Genomic DNA, 24,986 nt, shown 5'->3' on the forward strand with positions numbered 1-24,986 from the left:
GTCAAGAGAGTATATTGGAAGATTGTAACTCTTCTTCACTGTAGAATAGGTTGGTGGAGAAACTCATGTTTAAGTTGATCATATATGGCAAGTTCTTATTGTTGCATGTTGATTCCCAGAGCACCGAAATTTAAAGACCTTTATTTCCGCAGTCAAAGTCTTTTAAAAGTGAAGAGTGATGACTATGAATAGAGATGCAGAGAGTGGAATTTCGATTCTTACACAAAAAATTCATGGTGTGGCACACTTCTGTTTTTGCCTAATTTTTCTTCAAGTTCGTTATCTGGGTCCAAAATTTTTTGCTCAACCGTGAGAACGTCTTTCACAGGGGATCAGCTTTTGCCATACAGATTAGTTTCTTTCTGTGACTCAACGACGCAGTGTCTTGCAAGTAGCAACCATACTTCCAGGGAGTAGTAGCCGCGTGGGTCCAACTGAGGAAGCATTCCTAGAATCATCCAGGAACAAGTACAGGAAATACTTGTGTGACGCCCCCATTGACTGCTTATTTTCACATTGGAGAAGTTTTGCCCTGATGGACATGTATAATAAATTTTGAGCGTATTCTGGTTATTTTTCCTCTTTCTGATCTTCAGAAAGCAAGAGAACTGATTACTTACGAGTCTAAAGGTCTCCTTCCATGTATATGGAAGGGAAAATTCTAAGGTCTCTTAATTATTGTTCGTCGGTTTGCAACAACTCCACAGATTTCAATATAGCAGTTTTTTTGATAAGTAATAAATTATAGAGAAAATTGTGAGAAATTGTAAACTTCATAAATTTAGTATGCCATACCAAGTCTTTAGCCTGCAGAAGACTTTACCTGGCACAAAGAAACCGGCATGAGATAAGATCAGAAAAATATACACAGCTTGCCACTGAACACTAAAATGCTACCAGAACAAAACAGTAAACAAAAGCTCGCCATCAAACTCAAAACAACAAAAGCCGAGCACAATCCTACCACATGGTTACTTCAGAACTCATCCCAGGTGATGAATCCTCCCAATCAAACGCAAGGAATATCACCCGATAACACAACAAACCCAAAAAGAAACCAAATCGCAAAACACAGACCAATGTCAATGTAGTGATTGATTATAAGAAGCACAAGACTTAGCAAGAGATCAAAGTCTCTCAAGTCAATAGTCTCTGATAGCTTTTCAGTCAAGTTAAATTGTTTAAATGTCACGTCTGAAAATGAATTGAAATAAAAAAATTACAACGTATGGAATTCAATGTAATCTAAATTGATTATTAATAAATTGTGAACTTTTTTATTTATAATTTCATAATACTTTATATTTAACTTTTATATATATAGTACTCAAACACATGTGTTGCACATGTAACTTTACATATTGATTAAAAATAAATATTAAAATTACTTATAGTTAATGATGGATGAATAAAATCTGCTTTTCCAAAAAAAAAAAAATTGCTTGACATCTTTTTAATTATACCTAATTGATTATAATAAACTTTAAAGTTTATTGAAATTATATGATTTCAAGTATATCTATCTCATTAAATACACATTTAGGTAGAATGCCAACTCTTGGAAAATTAAAAAATTTTCAACCTTAAATAAAGACTCTTATTACTCAAAAGCCTTTTGCTGTAAAAAAGACAGATCAATGGCCACAACTTGCTGTGAGGTTTTTTTTTTTTTTTGTAAGGCAGATTTATTAGCATCAGCATTAGTGTGCCATCCATAGTCGCAAATCTTTTGGTTTAAGACTATTGTTGGCATCAACCTAACCTGAGCTTCAGAAGAATTAGAGCATTTACAGTTCAATCTGCTCAAAAGACTTTGGCAGAGGCTTATCCTGTCTTGATTTGTCCAAGAGACTCTTCAAAATGAAAGAAGCTAGCCTAACCTCTTGAAGACAACCAAACTGTGAACAAGAACACACACAAGGCAGAATTCAGAATTTACAAACCACAGAATTACTGTGAGGTTATATGGATAAAACACCTTCTGTCAAACTTTGGAGTCAAACATGAAAAGGCAGTAAAGTTATATTGTGATAGCCAATCAGCTATACATATTAGCAAAAATCGTTTTTCACGAGAGGACAAAACACATTGAAATGGATTGCCATTTCATTCAAGAGAAGGTTATGACAGAAGTGATCAAGCCAATATACATCTCAAGATTCTCAACAAATCTGCAGATAGCAGACATGTTTACAAAGGCTTTGCAGCCTAAGCAATTTCAGAATCTGTTGAGCAAGATGAACGTTGACAACGTCCATCGTTCATATTGAGGGGGAGTATCAAAGATGAGATGGAGAAATAAGTCCTAGAGTACTATAAATGGCTGAACACTTGATGAAGAAGAGAAGTCAAGACTCTGAAGTGAAGCCACAAGCAGGACAGGGGGAGCTGTTGTACGCACCGTTTTATTAAACACAGGAAGAAAGGCAATAGAATAGATGAAGCACACCGTTTTACTGATAAGCCATTCTTTCAAAAATTAGCTAAGATTAGTTAAGTTGCTTAACTTAGGATTAGTTAGAGTTTTTTTTCTCTTTCATCTGAACATAGTGCTGTATATATTCAACTTGTACCGTACCCTATTTTTCTAATGAGAATGTTCCCATTATTCTCCCATCCTGCTGCGCAGTCTTTTGACTTCCACCATGTTTTTCACAAGGTCTTCTAGATGTGACAGTAATGCCGTATAGATTAGTCTGGTTGTGACGAACTGTCTAGCAAGTAGCAACCATACTTCCAGGAAGCAATAGCCGCGTGGGTCCAACTGAGGAAGCATTCCTAGAATCATCATCAGGAATAAGTACAGGATATACTTGTCTATCACGCCCACTGACTGCTTATTTTCACATTGGAGAAGTTTGGCCCCGATGGACAAGGATAATAAATGTTTACAACAACTACATAGATTTACAACATTCTGTTTGATACCTCACTTCCTCCACGCGGTAGGAAATCTATATATTTATCTCAATGCACTTAAAACAGTGGTGTTGCAACAATCCAGCTTTCCGTAGCTAGATAAAATTCAGTTGCTGTTACATAGAATTTTAGGTTTGAATAAGCACCATGGCTACTCATGTTTTTCTTGATCTTACATGTTGGATCTGATGTGATTGTGAAATTTTTAACATTAATGTGCCTTTATAATCAAAATTAAGGACATTGTTCTTTCCATCAATATAGTAATTGCTTAGAAGAAGCACAAGACTAGCGAAATCAAAGTCTCTCAAGTCATTAGTCTTTAATATCATTTCAGTTAAATTAATTAAATTGTTTAAATGTCACATCCGAAAATGAAAGTGAGAACGTCAAGGTAAATTTCTTCAAACCTGGATTAATATCTCGAAAATTATACCCTTTTTGCTCCCCCATTTGAGATGGAAGACATAAATCTGGAGAAATTCATTTTTTTTTTTTGGAAAGAAACATAAATCTAGAGAAATTCATAAGGGTGCATTTCTACTTTTTTTTAGATTAATAATTTGAGCACCAATTATAATATCTTAATTTTTGTTCCTGCAAGTCCTAAGAGAATGCTGACCACCTCATCATAAAAGAAAAAAAAGGAAAGGTAAAACCCGAAGAAAGGAATCAATGAGAAACCAAAAACCAGAAGTAGTAGGAATCAAAGCCAATCCTGAGATCAATATTTCGTGTTCCCCTAACCACAGAGGCATCCAACTTTTTCATTATCGACTATTATGAGTAGAAATTTAACCTATCTAATTTAATCTTTTCGAGCAAGAATTTCAAATGGATAGATCGAAAGTCCCCTGTAATTCTACCTAAGTAGACAGATTGGAGGTCTTGTAAGTTTCTCAAGGTAAGCATAAACTTGTAAACCTTGAAACCTCAAGGTGGAGAGATTCCAAAGGTGTTCATAGTTTACAAGATAAGGATGTTAAACCCAAGAGATCTTCCAAGTTTTGCATGCATGACAAGCAAATTCTAGGACAATGCTTATTAAACCCCCTCCCCACGAAAATAAGTATATTTCTGCAAATTTGATTCCTTTGTCTTTCTATATATATTTGACAAATAAAAGAAAAAGTAAAAAGCAAAAGTATAAAAATTTTTATAGTGGTTTTCATGGATGACAACTCCAAAAAACTTGGTAAGTTCTCTTCCTTCTCCTTGGAATTTGTCCCTTCTAATTGTTATAATTAGTCGACTTGAAAGCAAGGATGCTAGCCTTTTTCTCTGGCTATGTTTGTAGGAATCAGAAGAACCATAAGAGATTTCCCTCCAGCTCACTACTTATTTAAAGTAGAATCGTTCTCTTTGTTGGCCAAAACAGGGGTTGATAAGTATGAATCTGATGTATTTGAAGCTGCGGGTCACAAATGGTTAGTGTTTTCTTTTCATTAGTTACTTTTCTTTGAACTTCTTTTCCTTTCTTTCTTCAAATTAAATTGGTTTTCCTTTAGGAGATTGTCACTCTACCCAAACGGAGACAATAAAAGCAACGGAAGTGGCTTCATCTCCCTTTACTTGGTAATTGACGAAACAGAAAATTTACCTCATACTTGGGAAGTCAATGTCAGCTTCAGGTTATTCATGCTTGACCAGATTCGGGACAAGTACTTAACCATTGAAGGTATACTATGTACCAGCTTCAGGTTATTTGTCCTTCGTTTCTTTAAATTTCGCATCCTTTTTTTGTCATCATGGCAGACCATTTGTTAATATGCTGATAATTTTACAGACGCTGATGGGGCAGTCAAGAGATTTCATTGGATGAAGACTGAATGGGGCTTCGCCCAATTACTCTCCCTCGAGTCATTTTATAACACTTCCAATGGTTACCTTATTGGTGATTGTTGCATATTTGGGGCAGAGGTTTTTCTAATGGAACGCAATTGTAAATGGGAGTGTCTTTCCATGATCAAGGAGCCTGAGGACAATACCATAACTTTCAAGATGGACAATTTCTCGAAATTAGACAAGAAGTATTATGAATCTTCCGTTCATACCATCGGGGATTCAAAATGGTACCTTCTAATTGAATTTGGCCACTTCATTTTCGTATTGTTACCCAAATTAAATCGAAAATTGCTAATCACAGATAGCTGCTGCCGCTTGTGCCTTTTGGCCTTATAGGAAATTGACAGTCTATCCCAAGGGAAACGTAAAATTTAAGGGCAAAGCACTCTCTCTCTTCCTAGAGTTAGTCGAGGCCGAGAAGCTTCCCCCTAAGCGGAAAGTATATGCAGAATACAAGCTACGGGTAAGGAACCAAATCAACGGTAATCACATGGAATTCACAGGTAAACAAGAAAACCTGGCCAATTAAGTGTTATTGATATTAGCTTTGTTTGTTGTCTGCTGATGTTCTTGATTTTCCATTTCTGTTTTCATCACTTGCAGTCGAACGTTGGTTCAGTGCAACAAGTGTAAACTGGGGTTATCCACAATTCATTGCGCTGAAGCTTCTCCACGATGCATCCAAGGGTTACATTGTCTATGATAGTCTGATTGTTGAAGCAGAAATTGCCCTCGTTTCTAAAGTCAAGCGTTTCTCATAAATAGATTCAATCTGGTGTTAACAGTACTATCGAATGTCTGAATTTGTTTCATGTTCTGGGCATCCTGTTCTAAATCATGATGAACAATGAAAATGTTTAATTGTTTTCAGTACGCAAGATTGAATAATCATGTTATATCTTCTTTGGTTAATTAATTTTTGAAAATAAAAATATCTTTTACAATTCGTTACGAGCTGGAATACATATTTAGATTGTATATATTAACTTATAAAAATAATATTAATATAGAAATTGACACCAATACATGAATCATCATTAATTAAATTATCATTATAAATATACTCTAAACAAAGTAAGATATTATCATCGCCAAGTCGGTACGAAGTGGACATACTGAAATTTGCTCAATTTTCTTTAAAAGGAATGATACTATCCAAATTTACTGATTCTATTCAAGTTCAATTCTATAGTTTGTGAATTTGACTTTTACATATATATATGTCTCAATCCATTGAATCAAATGGTTCAAATTATAGAAATTATGTTGATAAAATGGTCAAAATGTACAAGCCAGCCCTCTGAAAATGAGAGATGGCAAATTCTTGGGAGGGAATGAAGCAATAAGAAGAGCAGCAAAGTTGCTTATTTGCAAACGTTGCGGCTGCTCAAGAAACAGCCTCTCTCGACATATACTACCTTTCCTTGTAAAGCCAACATTCCTAAACCATCGCAATGCTCCTCAGTTTTTTTGCAATATATATTCCCATACTCACCCCCTCTCTCGAATATATACTACCTTTTCCTTGTAAAGCCAACATTCCTGAACCATCGCAATGTTCTTCACTTGGATTGCAGTATATATCCCCATACTCATCCCCCCTTTCACTCCCTATGTCCAGTTTGAAAACACACAGAATTACGAGTCATCCTCTTCATTTTTCCGTGAAAATCCCATGGAGGAACCAAGGAGGACTCGGTATTCGGGAGAAAGAGCGCCGCCAGGTGGTGGCCGTGGCTGTCAACGTGGACGTGGCCGTGGCTGTGGACGTGGACGTGGCCGTGGCCATGGACATGGCTCGGTGAATTATCATGCCGAATGCTCTGATCATCAACCTGCCCAGCCTACTATCATGGAAAATAGGGTGACTGCTGTACCAAATGCAAAACCGGTTCCAATTAAACTAAATCCTAATGCTAAGGAGTATTATCCCCTTCCTGAATCAGATCGGTCCTTGTTCCTAACATTCTCGTACGGACGCCCGATACCAGAGATGGAAATTGCCAAATTCTTTAACTCGTAAGTGTACATAGGAGCATTTTAAATGTGACTTCAAACACTCACAAACTTCCACCGATCTAATTCCCATGCCCTCAAACTATCAAAATGAATAGAAATAATCCAAAAAAGAAAACCCTATTGTTTATTTTCTTAGAATAATTTTGTTTCCAGTGATAATTGAGAATGATTATATGTTCATTGTGTGCAGCACATACTGGGAATGTGTGGAAAGGGTATACGTGCATTGGCCAGCCCCGTGGAATAAAAATCAAATACCATTATTTGGAAAGATTGTTTTCAAGGAAGCTAGTATTCCATTAATGATGACTGCTTTTGGAACGAAACAATGCATGTTCAACATTGATGGTAACCCGCTCTGGTGCAAGAAGTTTGAGCTCAATAAGACGCGCTCCCCTAAATGGAACAATAAGTAAAATACTTAATCTGTTGCATATGCAACTCTACATGCATGATGCGTTGATATAAATAATACAACTATTATCAATAATAAATCAAGCCTTTCTTTCGTTATTGTATGATTTGATCTCTGTCCTCAAGCTTTATCATACAATATTCAGATTTATGAGTTCCGACGGTTCGAATGGGGGTGTCAGCACTGTTTCAATGGGCCTGTGAAAATCAGCGAGTCCAACCGAGGGCTTTCTACCGATTTTCTTAGCCCAGAATTGAGGTCTGTGGATCGGCTGTTGTCTGCCACGGCCTGAACTTCTTCATCCTCATGGTCATGGATGGTTCTGTTGGAACATAAACTTTTCCAAGAATTACAACCAATTTCCAGGAAATAACCTTGAAAGTGGTAGTAAACATTTTTTTTTTTCTGAATGCTTTCTCGTGTCATCCTCCTCACTGCAGAAAAGCAATACCTTCAACTTGAAATGTTCATGTAAAGTCCATGGTTAACACAAAGAATAATGAAATTGGGTTTGACAGGTATTTGTTTGATGTAGACCAATTCATTCCACGCAACTATGCTCTCACGCAACCATAATTATGCAAGCAAAGGAAAATTATATATATATTTATATATATATATATATATATATTTCTTTATTTTTTTTTATTTTTATAAATTTTAAAATATAAAATTTAAAATATAACATAATATTCCTTATCCAATCTCATAACATTCTGTCGTTATCAACCATCTTGTCTATTTTTTCTTAATTCTAACATCACTTCGTCATAAATCATTATTCTTTTCGTAAAAAGTCTAATTTGATAAGGCAAATAATATCTATGATTATAAGAATTTTAACATCTTATACTTATCCGAATTGAAACACTTTACATATTTTTTTATCACTTGATCATTTAAAAAATTAAATGAATGAAAAGAGATGAGTTTTTTATAAATGGATCATATTTCTTTTGAATAACAATAATAAAGGTAATTCTTTTTAATTGTAAAAATTTTATACTTCATAAATTTAAATTGAAAATTTTTAAATTGTAGGAGTATAAATGTTAAACTATTTATTTTATTAATAACATAGATGACTATAAGCAGGAGAGAAAAGCGGGTAACAAATGGCAGCGAGATTACCCAACTGTTTTATAGCTTCTATCCGAACTCAAAACTACACTCGCGTGAAAACCAGAGACAGACAACCTTTGATTCGTCGGGAAAGTTTAATCCTTAAAGCGACAGCGATGGATTCCTCGGTGACAAAAACGTATCACCAGAACGTGGTGGTGATGAGGCACGGGGACCGTATGGACAATTTCGACCCCACGTGGGTAGTGACGGCGGAGAGGCCATGGGACCCACCGCTTATACATGACGGCTTGGTCAGGGCTTTCCGTACTGGTCGTGCGCTTCGTGCCCACCTAGGATTCCCGATCCACCGAGTCTTCGTCTCCCCCTTCCTCCGCTGCGTCCAGACCGCCTCAGAGGCTGTCGCCGCCCTTTGTGCCGTCGACGACGATCCCAATGCCAAGTCAGCCTGCGGCGTTATCTCTATCGACCCATCAAAAGTCAAGGCTAGTCAGATCACTATACGTTGAAAAGCAATTTACATTTTTTTTTAAAAGTTTGTTGTTCAAATGCTTGAGTCCATTTTATTGTATTTTTCCAGGTTTCGATCGAGTATGGATTGTGTGAGATGTTAAGTAGAGAAGCAATTAGGCTTGATGTAGCGCCCAAAGATGGAATCTTTCGTTTCGATGTGCCACAGCTTGAGGCTATGCTGCCGAGTGGCACAGTGGATCCTACCGTGGAAAGAGTTTATAAAGAGGTAATGTGTTTGCAATGTGTTTGATCTATTTCCTTTACAATTTAGATTTTTGTCAGCTTAGCTGGATGCAGTTTTCCATGGCTGATTTGGGTTCTTTGTCTCAAAATCTACAGTTGCCGCAATGGGAAGAGACGGTGACTGGTTCGAGGACTAGATATGAACAAACCATTAAGGCACTCGCGGACAAATACCCCTCAGAAAACTTGCTATTAGTGACACATGGTAAGCTTGATTCTTCAATTCAGACAAGAATTGTAGTGACCATTTGTCATCTTTTCCAGCGGCTTCCAATTTGCAATGTCATGCTGAAGGATATCTGGTCTCTGAGTCTAAACAATGTCATTTTTATTCCTATTTGAATTACTACCAAACACTTGGAGTGGTCATTGAGCTATGCATTTCATATGCAGGGGAAGGAGTTGGGGTTTCGGTTTCTGGATTCTTGGAGGACACAATTGTCGTTGAAGTAGATTATTGTGCTTACTCAGAACTAAGAAGACCAATCTCTTGCAAATACGAGCCAGTCGCTGCTGGAAAGTTTGAGGTGCTTACACAAAGTGGCAAGACTGGCGTTACTTACTATCCAACAAGCAACTTGACATAATGTTTAGATGGTAATGCCATAGAGATTCTTTGCCTTAAACCATGATGAAGGATGACTCCATGAATAACAATGTATAACCTTTGGCACGACAGTTTCATCTCAAGCATATCTCAGCCTTCCTCCTTGATGCGTCAGCTTTGTTTACATTATAACTTTTGTATCAATTCTTGATTTCATTGATTGAAGAAATAATCAATTTTAATTCATGAAACTGCCTTTTCCTTCCCCTGTTTTTTGTTAACAATGCAGACTGAGAAAATGAATGTGATGAACCAATGCCCATTTTTTCATTAGATAATGTGACATATTGATGCTGTTGATGTGAAAGTTTTAGTCTTGTTGTGGATCTGTCCTTCAGTCTGCCCAACAAATTGGCACCGCTTATAAGAAGTGGGAAGCATCTATTTGTTGCTCAAAAGAGTCTTTACAGTAACAGTATTCATCCCTTAAGAAAAAGAAAAACATCCTACACCTAGAAACAGGAATAAAATACAAGGGGTAAGTCAACATTGGAAAAACTAGTTAAAAGTTAACACTCAAGCAACCTTCTTGTCCCTGAATTACTCTGATGGGCTTGGAAGAGGCTCCATATGATCAAACATGTCAGCAGGGAAGTCATCAAAGAAGGTATCTGGAGTGACGGGGTTGTCAGTTTCTTCCCTTGCACCAAATCCGCTACATCTCACTGGTTCAAGAAATGGCTGCCCAACATGTCCACTCCCTAGTTCAGGAACATCCATCGGTGCAAACACTTGTGAAAAGTAAGGGTCCTCAAATTTAGCCAAAAGGTCTTGGCTTTCCAGAGATAATGTGAGGTATGGTTGGGGCTGTGGGATCTGAGGGAAGAAAAATTGTGGTTGGGCCTCAGCATATGGGTTCTGCCCTCTCGACATAAGCTCAAGCTGCGCACCGTTTGCATCAATATTATACAACTTAGGATTCACAAGATCTGGAAGTTGCTCCAGTTTGGTTGTCTCCGAGTTGTCAATGTAGGATGATGAGCAAGATTGACCCTTGGAGTATGATGCTTCCTCCATTGACGAGCTGAACTTTGGAGCCTAAAAATTGACAAAAAGATAATACTAAAGCTAACACTTTACTCTTCTCAACTGCAGATTCATTAAAGTGTTAATCATCTAAACTACTCAATTTAGAGACAGCACTCTCTGATGTAATTGCAAGTAGTGAGCAATACTGTTTAAGCCCTTCAAATAAACAGAACAGTAATATGCAAGTCTCTGAAGGTATTCGACACTTTTCTTTAAGTCAATTGATCAAATGGAATTACAACATCCATATTTTTGCAGAACTGGAAATTTGAAAACAACCATGAAATGTAGCGATGGGATATGTTTACCTCCAAAGCAGGAACATTATGAAAGACAGGAACTTCCTTTTTGATTTTGGGTGATTTGGAGTAGGAGGAGGGTGTTCCTGAATTCTGCAAAATCCTAGCCAGTCTCTTCTGCCTGCTGCTCCAAAAATTCTTCACGTCATTGTCAGTCCTTCCAGGCAAATACGTAGCAATTTTTGCCCATTTGTTCCCAAACTGTGACTGCAACTCTATCACCACCCTCTCTTCCTCTGCCGTAAACTTGCACCCACTACGAAGATTCAGAAGAAGAAAGAAAATGAAAATGAATTACTCGTGGAAGTACGAGCAAGTAGATGAAAGAAACAGAGACTAATCTTACTTCTTCAAATTGGGTCTAAGTTTGTTGACCCAACGGAGACGGCACGACTTGCCAGTTCTTTGCAAAAGACCTTTGGATCGAATGGAGCTCCAGTCTCGAGGGCCATATTTCTTGACATGGCTGATCAGCACTTCATCTTCCTCTGCCTTCCATGGCCCTTTCCTTATCTGACTCATCTCTACTCGCTTTCCTTCCATTTTCCCCAATTTGCGCTCTCTGAAAACCCAGACGCATTCCCTTTTTGTCTCTTGGAGGACTCGCTATTCACTTTGGTCTAAATATTCTATCTGAAAACTTTCTTATTGATTCTGTACTCTTGTTATCTTCGTTTTATGTTTCTCTGTGTCGGTAATGACGGTTAAGGCGGTTACTGCCACTATCCTCAGCCAATAGCCCCACGTTCCCATTTTTTTCTCTCATTCAAAAATGGTATTGAAGTTACATACATGCCCCTTAACCCTTTCTTCCTTTCTCAGCGCAGAAACAGGGATGAAAACCTGTCAGGATGTAACTTTCCAGAAAACTTGGGCCTGAAGTTTCACAGGCTAATGAATCAGGGTTATACTATCTAGGGGATTCACAAATTATTACCAACAAGTTCCTGCATTCATGAGGGAAATTAACATTATAATTATAAAGACCAATAATTTAAGGTTTTGATGCGAGATTTCTGCTGGGAATTAATAGGACAGAAACCATGTATTACAACATGTGGATTGTGGAGTATAAGATTTTAAACATTTCTCATCAATAGCTTCTCAACAGTTACCACAGATGATCCACTTTTGGCAGCAATGTGGAAATCTATATGGGCAATGCTAGATAATTTTTTGTTGGCTGGTTATGCTATTAATTTCAAGAGCAACTGGCTGAATCCCAAAATTACAATTAAATTCATTGTGTATGTACACAAAGAAATAAGGAATTGCATCTGTCTATTGTTTGTCAGAGCCAGCACTGATTGCAGAGTCATTAGCAGCCTCTTCTGAAACAATTCCCACAGCAACAGCACCATTCTGATGATTAGTCACCTGTTCGCAAATCTCCTTATTACCACATCTTCCATCTTCAACGCTCTTTTGAGGTTCAGATTCAGTTGTTGAAGTTATGTCACCAAGAAATTTCTTCTCACCAGAATCATCAGTTTCTTGAGCTGCAACTTCAGAAGCTGGTTCACTGTCACCATAATTCATCATTTTTGAATGATTTGTCAAAGTTTCTGGGTGTTCAGCCATACAGCTGTCTAGTGCCTTTGCTTCATCACCAAGATCACCAACAATTCCCAAATTACCATGATCTCCATCTGACAGGAGAGCAGTATCAGTGGAATGATTCTTATCTGTGATCTCATTCTCACTTTCTGATGCCATTGAGATATCCAGATTGAGAGCTCCTGAAGCTTCAGCCATATCAAGCACTTGTGGCTCAACAGTAACAGACATGGATGGGGTGCCTTTCTCAGGAGTGGACTTGGATGCCACTGAAGGTTCACTACTCTTGCTACCGAAACCATCCTGATGAGTTGCTGTGCATGGCTTCAAAAGCTGTCTTGTTTGAGGTATCTCATCTGGTTGTAGCTCTGCAGCCATCACACTTTCATGGCAATTTTTGTTAAAGATATCTTCTTCGCATCCACTTTCATCTCTTAAAGCATTATCTTTTGGAGGTACTTTGCTTTTCATATTAGGGACATTGTTAATTAAATCACTATCTCCATGCTCTGAAAAGACATTACCAGCTACAACCTCATTAAGAGATGGTAATTCAGGTGGAGAAATACAGGAGGGTGGGTCAACATCCATCTCAGAACCAGATATTCCTTCTCCAGCAGCCTTACCACAAATGCCATTTATACCAACTAACCCATCAACTGATTCACTACCCAAATCACTTGCAATACTAACAGGAGCCTCAGAGCAATCTGCATAACCATTTTCATGATTAGATGATATGATCCCATTTACACAAGGACCCTCGTCAACTAATCCTCTATTTTGTTTTGCAGAAACCACCGTTGCACTTGCATCCTGACTAGAATCCTTGGCTTGTTTCTGAATAGGATCAACTAGTGAATTTAACTGTTTCTGTACATAGATTGCTAAAGAAACAGCATGATCACGGATCAAGGAATCATGGGGCGGGCAATGTAGCATGTCAATCAAAGCCTTGTTGTACTGAAATAGGCTGACAGATGGCAAAATAGACCCTTTCTCATGAAAGACCTTTATTACCTTGAACACATGCTCACACAGATAGCCCATTTCTGCCCAAGTACAATCACAAATACCATACTGTGAGCCAGGGTTCCAAACGACATAAACTCTATCTCGATCAAGCTGGTCAGTCACTTTTGCACATTGCCCTTCAATGGCAACATCAGAATCTGGAATCTTCAATGCCTTACGCCAAGACGTTAAACCACTCATCCACTCATCCTTCCAGTATCGTGCAAAATCATCTTTCCCCGAGTATTCATCCAGCCAAAAGTACGAATGCACTTTTGTACCCAACTTATTAACCAGCCAATCAGTGCGTTGGTAGACAGAAGGATCCTTCTCATTTAACAGCCGGAGCTTCAGTTGATTGTGGTAAAATTCCATCGCTGCACAAGTCTCCAAGCTAGCAAGTGGAAGAGTTCCAAGTGCAGAGATCCAAGCCCCTGAAACAAGAGAAGGTTATAATTTTCTTGTTCTACAAGTTAAAAGTCCTTTACAAATAGGAAAAAACTGCCTTAAGCTATTAGCAAAATAAAATTTTCACTCATTTAATACAATCAAGTCTGTCTGACATCTGCTTCTAATTACAATTATCTATATTATGCATCTGTGTTTTATGGATACTAAAATATAGAGAAATAAAATAGACAGTCAAAATGGTAGCAAATTTGAACATTATACTTGGGAGAGATAGTTCTACCTAAAAGTGGCTCCCCACTGATAATTTAAATAAAGAATTCAGGAACAGGTGCAAACCAGATGGGAAAGACAGCATGAAAAGGTAGAAGTAGCAACCAACCTATTCTAGGGTACCAGATTGCTTTGAAATAATCCATAAAATCCAAGCAATCAACAAAATCTTCCATGAATTTCTCAAACAAATCAACATTTCCACATCTTCTGGAAATGTCATCAAATGCCATTCCAAGTCGTCTTGATATCTCAACACGCATCTCTGTCTCTGAACATCTCTTCAATAAGTTTTTATGCCATGCATGGCGGACCCGCCAAAAGGATATCAATACAGAACACTCAAAAACATCCCTGAATACAATGCAAACAAAGAAAATATAAGAGTGCAAATGTTATAACCCTTCATCATGTTGACATGACATAACCATTTCAATATGCCACTTAAGGAGCTCACTAAATCAAGCCGAACTAGGTTACTCCAAGTTTAAATCAAAAAGATAAAAAAGAAAAACGAGCTATGCCTCAATTTGCTTCACATTTATTATAATCATATCAGCAGAGAAACCTCGAGGTTAGAAAACACACAAGAGACAACGCCAAGCAAGGAGCTGGTACACAAAATAACCAATCTCGAACTAAAAGGCATGTGATCAGATAGCAGGCAAGGGGTTAACATGCTAGTTCTACAAACCAGTGCTTCCGAACTCTAATAACTATAGAAGGACTATTGAAGAAATCATATAAACTCATGCTCCTCAACAAACATAATAGACAATGGAACAATCTTCTTCCACGACATATTAAAAGCATATAGTCATGTAAAGTCAGCTTAGACGAAGGACTTAATAGCCCACCTGATTGTAAGGACATCAACTGAAGGATCATCCACAATAAACCCAGCCAACTTCCAAGTAGGATCTTTTGTGCGAACTCTATTGTATAGAGCCCTCATCCATCTATGGGCATCCACACTAGCAAATCTTGGTGTTATAATCCAAGCTACTGGGATAGCTTTCTTGTCTGAATTGAAGACAATGAGACTGTGAACAGGATACTGAAAATAATTTTAAAAGGAGAAAGTTAATTTCAAAGATATTAGTAGTCCTCATGGACAGACAATGACAGTTATCAGAGTGAGTCACATAACTTAGAGGTGTGGGTGGGGGAAGGCAAAGAAAGGAGGAAGAGACAAACCTTCAGTTTATTTGTTCCAAACCTTGAGTCAGAGGCAATGAGGCTGCAATTTCCAAATCGAATCATTTGTTGCAACTGCCACTCTGTTTGAATGCCCAAGGTAAAAGGGTCTGAATCAGTGAAATCTTCATAAAAAAATACATGATTCTGGTGGCTTTCAACCCACATGTTTACACTGACTGCATCATCTGCATCCAACTCATATGTAGAACGTCTAATGCTCCTCTCCTGTCTTCGAACATACCTGTGGGTTAAAAGGTCATCACGGTTGTATGGACCACCCTGTTTCTCTACAGACTCATTGTGCCGCTGCATTATGGTTTCCACAGAGACACCCACATACAGTAAAGAGAGCACGCGGAGGCGGAGATCCTCTGAGATGTACGGTGCAAACATAGCACGTGTTCCAGCAGCCTTTTTGTCCTGCGGCCCATGGCATGGCAACCCTTTCTTATCTACATGCTTTTCTTGGTTATATATTATGAGAGCTACTGTCGGCTCAGCAATTAAGCGTTTCACAATAAAGTGACAGGTGCATCCTCTTTTTGTGTTAGGTCGACCAGCATTTGTCTTCTTAGGGATATATGTATTCCTGCTGGGTCGTACAATGCCCCCTTTCCTATGGTCATCAGGACCAAATGAACACCAATACCTACAAATTCAACAGGATAAATTTAAAATTAAACAAGTCGTAGTGCAAGACCATTGAGCACAAGCTATCAAAAGATTTACAAATTGAAAAAAAAAATAAAGAAAAGAGGCTGAACCTACAGAATATATTCAAGAATACCGTCAACCTTTGGCTTGTAAGGTGCCTTTGGAGGCCTCCGCCTTCTTGCTTCAACATGAAATCTTGTTGGACAGTCTTTGTTTGCGGATTCACCTCTAACAAAGTCATCTACTCTAGCAAAGGGGATTAGAGCAACTCTATCTATATTGTCACGCCAACCTTCCACCTTTGACCATACAAGATCAGCAGCAGAGAACTCCAAGGTCGGTGGATTTTGTACGGGAAGGGACAGAATCTGATCCCATCTAGCCATCTACACCAAACAAAACAGTGATTACACTATTTATAAGCAAAATTATTGCAAAATGTCAAAATGGCAAACCCCACTTATCAATCATAAAACCAAGTTACCACAAAACCCATTCTTCATATTTCCACTATAAAATCATTCAAATGAACATAAAATTCATCAGCAAAACCACAACTCATCGAAATAGGTTGTGTCATATTCATGGCTTAAATGCAAACATAAAACAGAAACCTCACTGCAACAGCAATACTTAACTCAAGAGGATTCGACCAAATTTAACTTAACTTGAAGAAAAATTGCACATAAACAGATAGCAATTAGTATCCTAGCATGTTCTCTATCAAAAAAGCAGAAGTCATTCAATTAGCCTCATTTAAAGCAAAGGTTTTAAGTTTTTCATGCCCCAAGGCTCAAAAACTTTCCATTTTTCATTCCACTTCTATCATTATTTTGGGAACCCGAAGAAACCTTAAAAGCTTCAGCGTTTGCAGGTCAGTTAGCTCAACTGACAGTACTATTACATGATTCACCATATCTTTACACAAAAAATAATCTTACATATGTCTATGCGTAGGTATATAAATGCGTATGTATAAGTTAGGATTAGGGGTTACCTGGTAAAGGGCAGCTAAAGAAAGCTCCTTCTTTTCTCCTCTGTTCTTCTCTGTTGATCAGACAAATAAACGGAGGGAGAGGGAGCAAAGGAAATACCTATTGTGCGCCGTGATATTTCATATTTTACAAAAGAAAAAACCCTTTTTTTTATCTCATAATTATTGTTTGACCCCTCCATGTTGGAAGTGTTTGATATTATATCCTTCTACGTTTTGGGCCTTGAATGAGGCTCTATTTGTTGCAACTATGGGACTCAGGTTAGACCCGAGCACAGTCTCGTAACAGACACGTGCGGCTTTGGGTGTCACGTGTCTAGAATAAAACCTCAGCCGCTGGGGTTTCTCGTTTCCCCAATGCCATCTCTCTGTCTGTGATGGTATACTTACTTCTTTTGAATTGATTCGCTTGAGGGTATTGGGGTTTTTTTTTTTGTTTTGCTTTGTTGTTCAGCAAGAAAAGAGAATTTTTTTGCATAGATTTGTAGAAGAAAAGGTCTAAGTTTGTATAGTTGAAGATGCAGCAGAACGTTAGGAGGTCCGTAATATCTATTAGGAGCAGATGGGGTGGTTTATTGAGATCGATTACGGAATCTAAGCCTTGTTTGGATGGTTTTCCTTCATCTGCTAAAAGGGTACGATCGTTTGCTCCTTGCTTTGTATGTGTAGTTTTGTTTTTGGACATTGCTGTTCTTTTATTTGCTCTGTAGTGAGGTGTTCTTTTTGCTCGCCAACTCTTTGAGTGTGTGTGTGTGTTATTAACTGAGGGAAGTTGGCAATGGTGATTTTTTATCTGAAATATTAGGAGCCTAGCAGCATATATTTTATACTAGTTAGTTGAGCAAAAGGTCAATGTGCCAATCAATTTTATTGGAGCTTCTGCTGCCTTTATTTAGTTAAGCCTAAGCCTTGCTTTGCCCTGGTTAATATGATTGCTTTATAGGTTTTCAAATTCTGTTTATCTTTAGAGCATTTCTTAGACATGATGAATCTGTATCAGTTGTTGATCATTTTCTGATGACATACTGCAGTTTCCAGCGGATTGTAATTCTAGTATTACAAGACAATATGTGACGCGTGCTTATAATATGTCAAAGGTGAGGTGGTAGTTCTTATTCTATTTACATTTTTTGTCTCTACATAGCTGCAGACTAAATACTTTCTTCTTTTATTCTGCAGGGTGTACGAGCTAATGGTTAGTTATTGCTCATAGATGTTTAGCTATCAACTTTTATGATCAATTCATTTGGGTTTTGGCCAATCAGCAATCTAGATTGGTTATTGGGAGAAAATAATTTTCTCAGAAGGGTTCACATTTACTTCTTAAGTAATTATTTTTAGAAAATTTTTAGAAGGGAGCCCTCCTTTCTTTCCATTCAATTTCCATGAAGGTTATGGGGTTCTTGCATTGGTCATGTTGCCAAAGTCTAACTTTACAGTTAATATCATTGTTCCTTTCACTATAGGTTACAGAGGACTTACTTCCATGTTTGCCTAACCTGCCTTTTCATGAGTTTGTTGTGGTAGAATATTATTTCATGCATAAATGATGTACTTAGTGAAGTGCGTAAGACACTTATGTCAAGTTTGATTAGCTAAATTAATTGTTCTCTTCTTTTCTCTATTCTTTTTAATTTATATTTTGACAATAATGTTCAGCTGGAATTCCTCTTCCATTTAGAGGACAGTGTGGTAGAGATTATATAGTTAGCTGTCAGGCATCACTCCCATGCATAGAAAATTATGGATCGAAGCTCATGTCTCCTTGCCTTGCTAGATCCTTTGCATCAAGCGCATCAAAGCAATCAAAAGAAACAACTTCTGAGGTTTGGATCTTAACTCACACATTTGGCTTTACATGTTCTCAATGTTTCATCTGTATAAGCTTTACATTATTCACAAAAATACTTTTCATGTTATTAGTTGATCTATTTGCTTAGTTTGTAATTCTGATATGTCAGTAAATGTAAGTTTATCCTCTTTTATGTTGAGGCAATCACTGCCTGAAGGCTGAAAGGATGCTAAAGAGGGATTGGTCTAAAAGGATTAGGAATTTATTATCATATTTCTTTCTAAGATGATCACGGAATGACTTACTTTATTTCATCATATTTTGGTTATGAAATAGCAATAAAGAATAAACAAAGCATAAATATTACTGAAGTTTATTTTATATTGACCAAAGTCCATCTATCATGTGGGAGTTCAAAGGTTCTCGTGTACAACCAGGGTGGGAACAGTAACTTCAGAGTTAACTAAGCTGTACTCATCAAATGCTATACTGGTTGAGTTAATATAATTGCTGCTTTTTGTTCTCTAGGCTTTATGATTACTTCAAGCTTCACATCAGTTACGCTTAGCTGTTGTCTTTATTGCTTTGGCAGACTAGGAAAGAAGTATCTACTGTTGAGGATCCCTTCGATGCTCCTACATACAATATCCCAGACAAACCTGTGACATTTACAGAGGGGGCTAGCTACAGTGTCATAATCCTTGCTGGGCTTGGAGTTGCAGCTGCTGCAGCATATGCTGTTTTCAAGGAGCTGATATTTGAACCAAAAGAGTAAGAGTCAAATGCCTAGTTGGTAATTTAGCTATTAAGTCTTCTTCCTTTGTTACTTCCACCCTGATTCAAAACCATGGTTTTATAGGTATAAGATATTCAACCATGCTCTGGAAAGAATTCAGAAAGAAGGCCAGGTTTGTGAAAACTAGCATGTTGTTGTCTTGGATCTAACATTGTTAAATGGTGCCTTGGAATTTATCTGTATGAATCATATGTGGATCCTACTAAGAGATTACTACTCTTTTCAAGCTTCAATCACTCTCAATTTAAAGACAGCCTAGGAAGTACCTGTTAGGGTTGTGATTACATTTCTATGTTCACATTGGATTACATTTGTTTTTATCAGGTTAGGGTGAGGATCGGGCATCCTATTACAGGCTATGGTCAAGAAAGTAGAAATCGCGCTGCTCGCCAACGTATTCCAAACAGGATATATACGGATGAAAATGGTGTAGAGCATGTGGAGGTGACTCTCTAGTCTTTACAAGCATGTTGAAAAAATCTTTCATATTTGTTAGCTATTCGTCACATTGTAATTTTGTAGTGCTTTTCTGAGATAACCTCTGAACCCCCACAAAATACGAAACAAAAGAAAACAAGATTGTTGAGTCCTAGTTCTCTCATTTTGATAGGTGATTGCTTCTTAACCATTTCAAAACAGGTTAATTTCTATATTCGTGGGCCACATGGAGCCGGAAAAGTTTTTACCGAAATGTTCAAGGACAAAACAGACCACAAATGGAAGTATACCTACTTGATTGTTCAGATCACTTCACCTTCCCCAGCAGAATTGATGCTGGAGTCTTATTTGCCGGCAGCTGAGCCGAGGGCTTCGACAGCAAATTAAGATTGGGAAAAATACTCAGCTTACTCCTGCAGAAAATTCGATTGTTCTGGAACTTGAGCTTAGTTTTCAGTGTCCCAATTTTGATCTCAGTCACCGGTTGAATTTTAGCCCGCCTCTACTAGAATGAGGGAAATGTTTGGGATTCTGTAAATTTGACTGGCAATTGTTTGTCCGTTCTCCTTTTGTCAATGGGCAATGGATTTTTTGTTTATTCATTAACTTCACCCTGTGGCACTGGTAGATGCACCAATAATACATTTTGGATTCAAAATCTTAATTCTAACAGCATGTGCTGGACAACTCTCCTGTTAATTTGCTGCTTTTGCTTATATAAATTACAGTCAATAATATTATGACAGTTCTTTTTGCCGGTCCCGCTCCATGTTTATTATGCTTTGAATGTTAAAGTATTTGATCTATTTCTCGTACCAAACTCACAGGCTCTTAGTTTGCTGCCATGAAACAATCGAAGGGCAACAAAGACACGCTCTCCCTGGGTTTGTTTTGCTGAGAATGTTGTGAGATATATACTTTCCTTTGGTCAGGTTAAGCAGTCCCTCCGGGGAAAAAACGACTAAACCAGCAGTTGCTACCTATGAAACAAAAACCATGGATGTTTTGAAGATCAAAAACTTTGTTCATTGCCCTAAAATTCCAGAGAGTAAATTTCATCTTTCGTAAGAATAATGAATGACAGAGTTTTCTGTTTGATGATTATGCAGATACAGAGCTGAAACACAAATCTCATTGCATCAAGGTAATACAAGGCACTAAAAAGGAAAGAAAAATGGAAACCCAGAAAGAAAAAATGCCCTTAAACCAAGGCCAAAAGACTCATTCATCCCCTGCCCTTGGACGAGTTCCAAGTCCAGCTCTTATACTTGCACCCACTTCCATCAAATCTTCCACCTTGTGAATGCCGGAAGCTTTAAGGAAAGAGACGGATGCGGAGGCAGAAGCGCCAAGGAACAAAGAAGCGACGGCAAAAGCTTTGAAGGGCATCAAACGATGATCACCCGCGTAACCTTTTCGATACGAAGATACGGCCCATCCAAATTGCGCCACGCTTGCTGTGGCCCAATACCAGTGGCTTTCGATGCGGGTCCTATCTGCATCACCACCGCTCTCCTCCACCTCCATGACTCGTTTCTTCCTTCTTCAGACTTTCACTGACTTTGCAGTTTGGCCCCCTTGGCTGCTGCACTTCGCACTGCTTCCTTGATTGGGTTGGCCAGCACTTTGCGGGTTATTATTTGCAACCTTGTTTATGGGTTAACACTGATCAGCTTAAGCTCATATCATCCCTACCCAACCAGAGGAGGGCCGCTGGTAGAGCTCCATATGGACCGGGTTATCAGCCCAGGCGTGATCTGGCTTGGGCGGGCCTGGATATAATTTTCCCGGCGCAGGTTCTACATGGCTTAACCCAAGAATACTGTTATATTAATAAATATTATATTTATTTAATTTTAATTCTAAAATATATTTTAAGGTATCAACCGGACCCAATTACCTTTAGCGATTAGTTATCTATTTTTATTCTTAGATTTTTTTTTTTAAATATAAGTTTGGAAAAACCATTTGAGATCTTGATTTTTCTTTTTGTTTATTTTAAAATTTCGTCTAAAATTTTCTTACTTTGAGCAAAAGGAAAGAGTAATTAGTAAGGAAAGACGTAGCTTTTGAATAGAAAAGGAAATAACTAAGAGAATAGATATAAAATCCTACTAATAGTTAGTAGTTAGATACAAGAAAAAATTCAATCCCATGAAAATATGACAAAATCTAATTAACATACAATTTAGAAGCAATACATGATAAGAGCAACAAAGTTCAAAACCAACTACCCTTCTACTCAAATAGCAAATAAACTTGAAAGTGTGAAACAAACACAAATTAGTACACATGAAAAGATTGATTTTATTTTTTCATTGAATGGAAGATTACAATCAAGCAAGAGCATTTATTTTATGGGTATTGCTCGATCTAAAATTGCCAATATAGCTTGTGTGAGAGTGAGTATCACTACGATGAAAGCAGCGATAGTCGCAGTTCCTCTCCAAAGATCGTTGAAGTAGACATGCTTCAAGATAGTCCATGTACGGTTCCAACAATTATGATAATACTGGTTTAGATTCCTTCCGATTTGGTCATAGAGCATAGTTGAATGTACAACTCCCACAGCAAGATTGTTAATCATATCTGCCACAGCTCCACTGCTACCCAATCTATTGACAATAATCCCATCCTTTACCAATAAATCTACATCTTCACTAGTATTAACAAGAGAGTCTAGTAATAGAATATAACTACAAAAATAAGCCTCCTTTGGATAATGACATTGCTCGAAGGCCATCAAGTTTCTAAAACGAGTCTCAGTTTCATACTTCACAGTAATAACTTGGAGTTCTAGCACTCCCTTCTCAAATTTTACATTAAGCAAGTTGTTTATACTATTACGAACTTCAGGCTTAGAACCTTCAAACCCGGTACTTTCAATATGAACTTCATGATTCTTAACACCAACAAACTTAACACCAGCCTCGTGCAACATGGTTGCACTGTACATGTTGTGGATTCCCTCAAGTGAGTTTAGTGGGTAAGAACTCTGTGCTTGGTATCTAATTAAATCCGTAAAGTGTTTAATCTCCTTGTCATCCAATGATAGATCTTTGTTGACATCAAAGTACCAGCAAGCAAGATCAAGAAAAGAAAAGATCTTAGCAGGCTCAGGAAAAGCTATGTTATATAGATCTTTAAGGACAAAAAATGGGAGTTGATTTTCAAGTAACATCAAATCCGTTGGAAGTTCTACTCTTAACAATTCTCCACGGAAGAAGTCGTCATCGTATGTTTCTCCAATTGTCCTCAAGAAGAGCTCAATGATAAAAACTGCATCATATGATATTATCTTTATGAATTTGGAAGCCTCCAACTCAAAGCCAAATTGGGGGTCATAACACTTGCATGTACGTTCTAAATTATTTTCGATGTAGCTCGCAGCTTTTCTCGATGTCTCAACGGAAGTCCTTCTCAAAAAATTTTCATAATATCTCTGCTTTTGCCTCTCCATTAGAGCCAAATTTTTGTTACCGTGAAAAACAGGCCCTATTGAAATCAATTGAGGAGTGTAGACTTTTTCGTTTGCTTCACGAAAACGTATCGGGGCCTTGTAAATGCAACACTCAGGCACAGGCTCTAATAAGCCGTGTTCAGTGATGGTAATTGCCAAATCTCTGGGTCGGTCGTTGTTTGCAATCAGTGGAGCACTTTCTTGGTCAGTGTTCGCCATGTGTGCAACTTCCCTCTCATGTAAACAAACGACAATTCTCACCAGTGACAGTAAGCAATAGCAACAGAATTAGTCAAACCCCAACTTCAGATTTAAACCTTGTTAAGTCCAACACTGTTCAATCTTTCGTTTTGGGGCACTTTTTAAGCTTGAACTATAGATTTACCCCTAAAATACTTAGGATCAGATCCATATGAAAGAACTTAATTTCATCCAAAATGAAGCAAATAACTAAAGATGAAAAGTAAACAAAATCAATACCCTCATAAGAATAGAAATACGTACCTCTGATGCTGAAGGGGAGGAGGTCATCAAATCCGAAAAAACAGCTCAAGGTTCAAAGTGCGAAATGAACCAACTTAGTTGCGTCGTTGAATACAACTGGTTCCGGCAAGTCTTGGCGTTTCAGTTTATACAGCAGAGAGTAATGAGCAAGGTTCTCTCAAATGTAATAGAGGAAGATGCCCACCTTGTTTCTTCAGTCCCATCCTTGGATTGGCACAAGTTGTCGACGAATCAATCTTTCGAACAAAAAGTTATTCTATTTTAGTTGTCATTTCTTAACTAAGCACCTTGTTTTTTCTGACAAAACGTCAAACTAGTTTTAATACGCAGCCCCACATTTTAATTTCCTGATCGGCCGATTTGGTCTTTCGCTAATTATAAAGGCCTTTCCTCCTACGTTCCGATGGGTTGGGGTGCATTTGGGCTCCAATAGTGCATGAACAGAAATGTTGTCTTCTCCTATGGTCCAATAGTGCATTTGAGTCAATCTTTCGTACAAAAAGTTGTTGCATGTTTACTTGTTTCTTTAACTCCCCAACTTGTTTTTTCTGACAAAAAGTTAATGAGTTTTAATATGCATGCAGCCACACACTTTAAGTTTTTGATCGGCCGATTTGGTCAATTTCCCCGAATATAAAGGCCTTTCTTCTTACTTTCCGATTGGTGGGAGCTCATTTGGGTTTTAATAATGCATGAACTGAAATGTTGTCTTCTCCTATGGTCTAGAGGGGGAAAAAGCATGGGTTATCTTATCGGTTATCATAAATAATTTAAGAAATTGCAAGAGGATCAATATAAAAGCCACGGCCTATTTTCAAACCTGCTGTTAAACTACAGCTAACCCGTGCCCTTGAGATGGGCATTAACCTTGGAGGAGGTCACTGAGTAAATTCCTTCCAAGATGCATTACATAGATTGATAAAA

At 37.8% G+C, this 24,986-nt stretch overlaps 8 protein-coding genes across 10 annotated transcripts; 4 read left to right on the top strand and 4 right to left on the bottom strand.

Annotated features, from left to right (window-relative positions):
• Nucleotides 4,019–5,676, top strand: LOC18614421 (protein RESTRICTED TEV MOVEMENT 3). Its single transcript, XM_007052180.2, has 6 exons — nucleotides 4,019–4,114; nucleotides 4,217–4,346; nucleotides 4,428–4,597; nucleotides 4,706–4,991; nucleotides 5,101–5,267; nucleotides 5,368–5,676. Exons 1-6 carry the CDS (start codon nucleotides 4,090–4,092, stop codon nucleotides 5,523–5,525), a joined length of 936 nt encoding a protein of 311 aa, XP_007052242.2. The 5' UTR covers nucleotides 4,019–4,089; the 3' UTR covers nucleotides 5,526–5,676.
• Nucleotides 6,305–7,635, top strand: LOC18614422. The gene is made up of 2 exons (XM_018121279.1): nucleotides 6,305–6,783; nucleotides 6,974–7,635. Exons 1-2 carry the CDS (start codon nucleotides 6,320–6,322, stop codon nucleotides 7,197–7,199), a joined length of 690 nt encoding a protein of 229 aa, XP_017976768.1. The 5' UTR covers nucleotides 6,305–6,319; the 3' UTR covers nucleotides 7,200–7,635.
• On the top strand, nucleotides 8,276–9,917 carry LOC18614423. Its single transcript, XM_007052182.2, has 4 exons — nucleotides 8,276–8,766; nucleotides 8,862–9,020; nucleotides 9,134–9,242; nucleotides 9,431–9,917. The coding sequence occupies exons 1-4, from the start codon at nucleotides 8,314–8,316 to the stop codon at nucleotides 9,622–9,624; spliced, it is 915 nt and encodes a 304-aa protein (XP_007052244.2). The 5' UTR covers nucleotides 8,276–8,313; the 3' UTR covers nucleotides 9,625–9,917.
• On the bottom strand, nucleotides 10,008–11,719 carry LOC18614424 (transcription factor MYB59). Its single transcript, XM_007052183.2, has 3 exons — nucleotides 11,319–11,719; nucleotides 10,982–11,228; nucleotides 10,008–10,682 (listed from the first exon to the last, which is right to left on the bottom strand). The coding sequence occupies exons 1-3, from the start codon at nucleotides 11,513–11,515 to the stop codon at nucleotides 10,185–10,187; spliced, it is 942 nt and encodes a 313-aa protein (XP_007052245.1). The 5' UTR covers nucleotides 11,516–11,719; the 3' UTR covers nucleotides 10,008–10,184.
• On the bottom strand, nucleotides 12,045–17,244 carry LOC18614425. Of its 2 annotated transcripts, XM_007052184.2 has the most exons (6): nucleotides 17,076–17,244; nucleotides 16,193–16,464; nucleotides 15,422–16,073; nucleotides 15,082–15,281; nucleotides 14,334–14,578; nucleotides 12,045–13,977 (listed from the first exon to the last, which is right to left on the bottom strand). In XM_007052184.2, the coding sequence occupies exons 2-6, from the start codon at nucleotides 16,462–16,464 to the stop codon at nucleotides 12,254–12,256; spliced, it is 3,093 nt and encodes a 1,030-aa protein (XP_007052246.2). In that variant the 5' UTR covers nucleotides 17,076–17,244; the 3' UTR covers nucleotides 12,045–12,253. The 2 variants fall into 2 exon arrangements, with proteins under 2 accessions (XP_007052246.2, XP_017969632.1); XM_018114143.1 differs by lacking the exon at nucleotides 17,076–17,244 and having other exon boundaries at nucleotides 16,219–16,415.
• On the top strand, nucleotides 17,367–20,855 carry LOC18614426 (probable mitochondrial import inner membrane translocase subunit TIM21). 2 transcript variants are annotated; one of them, XM_018126149.1, is made up of 8 exons: nucleotides 17,367–17,731; nucleotides 18,104–18,169; nucleotides 18,252–18,267; nucleotides 18,732–18,898; nucleotides 19,457–19,635; nucleotides 19,724–19,772; nucleotides 19,985–20,104; nucleotides 20,300–20,855. In XM_018126149.1, the coding sequence occupies exons 1-8, from the start codon at nucleotides 17,591–17,593 to the stop codon at nucleotides 20,483–20,485; spliced, it is 924 nt and encodes a 307-aa protein (XP_017981638.1). In that variant the 5' UTR covers nucleotides 17,367–17,590; the 3' UTR covers nucleotides 20,486–20,855. The 2 variants fall into 2 exon arrangements, with proteins under 2 accessions (XP_017981638.1, XP_017981664.1); XM_018126175.1 differs by having other exon boundaries at nucleotides 17,371–17,707.
• LOC18614427 lies at nucleotides 21,168–21,754 on the bottom strand. Its single transcript, XM_007052189.2, has one exon. The coding sequence runs from the start codon at nucleotides 21,623–21,625 to the stop codon at nucleotides 21,320–21,322; it is 306 nt and encodes a 101-aa protein (XP_007052251.1). The 5' UTR covers nucleotides 21,626–21,754; the 3' UTR covers nucleotides 21,168–21,319.
• On the bottom strand, nucleotides 22,386–24,793 carry LOC18614429 (UPF0481 protein At3g47200). Its single transcript, XM_018114902.1, has 2 exons — nucleotides 24,063–24,793; nucleotides 22,386–23,945 (listed from the first exon to the last, which is right to left on the bottom strand). The coding sequence occupies exon 2, from the start codon at nucleotides 23,775–23,777 to the stop codon at nucleotides 22,449–22,451; it is 1,329 nt and encodes a 442-aa protein (XP_017970391.1). The 5' UTR covers nucleotides 23,778–23,945; nucleotides 24,063–24,793; the 3' UTR covers nucleotides 22,386–22,448.

This window comes from Theobroma cacao, chromosome 1 (assembly GCF_000208745.1).
Source record: "Theobroma cacao cultivar B97-61/B2 chromosome 1, Criollo_cocoa_genome_V2, whole genome shotgun sequence".
NCBI classification, from domain to species: Eukaryota; Viridiplantae; Streptophyta; class Magnoliopsida; order Malvales; family Malvaceae; genus Theobroma; species Theobroma cacao.

Bases quoted from the DNA above. Each gene is read 5' to 3' on its own strand.
- LOC18614426 (XM_018126149.1), top strand. From the start codon at position 17,591: ATGCAGCAGAACGTTAGGAGGTCCGTAATATCTATTAGGAGCAGATGG. The intron at 18,899-19,456 runs GTTTGGATCTTA...TTGCTTTGGCAG, and splicing joins CAAAAGAAACAACTTCTGAG to ACTAGGAAAGAAGTATCTAC. The intron at 20,105-20,299 runs GTGACTCTCTAG...ATTTCAAAACAG, and splicing joins ATGGTGTAGAGCATGTGGAG to GTTAATTTCTATATTCGTGG.
- LOC18614429 (XM_018114902.1), bottom strand. From the start codon at position 23,777: ATGGCGAACACTGACCAAGAAAGTGCTCCACTGATTGCAAACAACGAC.
- LOC18614424 (XM_007052183.2), bottom strand. From the start codon at position 11,515: ATGGAAGGAAAGCGAGTAGAGATGAGTCAGATAAGGAAAGGGCCATGG. The intron at 11,229-11,318 runs GTAAGATTAGTC...GAATCTTCGTAG, and splicing joins CTTAGACCCAATTTGAAGAA to TGGGTGCAAGTTTACGGCAG. The intron at 10,683-10,981 runs GTAAACATATCC...GTCAATTTTTAG, and splicing joins ATAATGTTCCTGCTTTGGAG to GCTCCAAAGTTCAGCTCGTC.
- LOC18614427 (XM_007052189.2), bottom strand. From the start codon at position 21,625: ATGGAGGTGGAGGAGAGCGGTGGTGATGCAGATAGGACCCGCATCGAA.
- LOC18614421 (XM_007052180.2), top strand. From the start codon at position 4,090: ATGGATGACAACTCCAAAAAACTTG. The intron at 4,115-4,216 runs GTAAGTTCTCTT...CTATGTTTGTAG, and splicing joins TGACAACTCCAAAAAACTTG to GAATCAGAAGAACCATAAGA. The intron at 4,992-5,100 runs GTACCTTCTAAT...TTGGCCTTATAG, and splicing joins ACCATCGGGGATTCAAAATG to GAAATTGACAGTCTATCCCA.
- LOC18614423 (XM_007052182.2), top strand. From the start codon at position 8,314: ATGGCAGCGAGATTACCCAACTGTTTTATAGCTTCTATCCGAACTCAA. The intron at 9,021-9,133 runs GTAATGTGTTTG...CAAAATCTACAG, and splicing joins TGGAAAGAGTTTATAAAGAG to TTGCCGCAATGGGAAGAGAC. The intron at 9,243-9,430 runs GTAAGCTTGATT...TTTCATATGCAG, and splicing joins CTTGCTATTAGTGACACATG to GGGAAGGAGTTGGGGTTTCG.
- LOC18614422 (XM_018121279.1), top strand. From the start codon at position 6,320: ATGTTCTTCACTTGGATTGCAGTATATATCCCCATACTCATCCCCCCT. The intron at 6,784-6,973 runs GTAAGTGTACAT...CATTGTGTGCAG, and splicing joins ATTGCCAAATTCTTTAACTC to CACATACTGGGAATGTGTGG.
- LOC18614425 (XM_007052184.2), bottom strand. From the start codon at position 16,464: ATGGCTAGATGGGATCAGATTCTGTCCCTTCCCGTACAAAATCCACCG. The intron at 16,074-16,192 runs GTAGGTTCAGCC...TTGAATTTGTAG, and splicing joins GGTATTCTTGAATATATTCT to GTATTGGTGTTCATTTGGTC. The intron at 15,282-15,421 runs GTTTGTCTCTTC...AATTATTTTCAG, and splicing joins TTGGAACAAATAAACTGAAG to TATCCTGTTCACAGTCTCAT.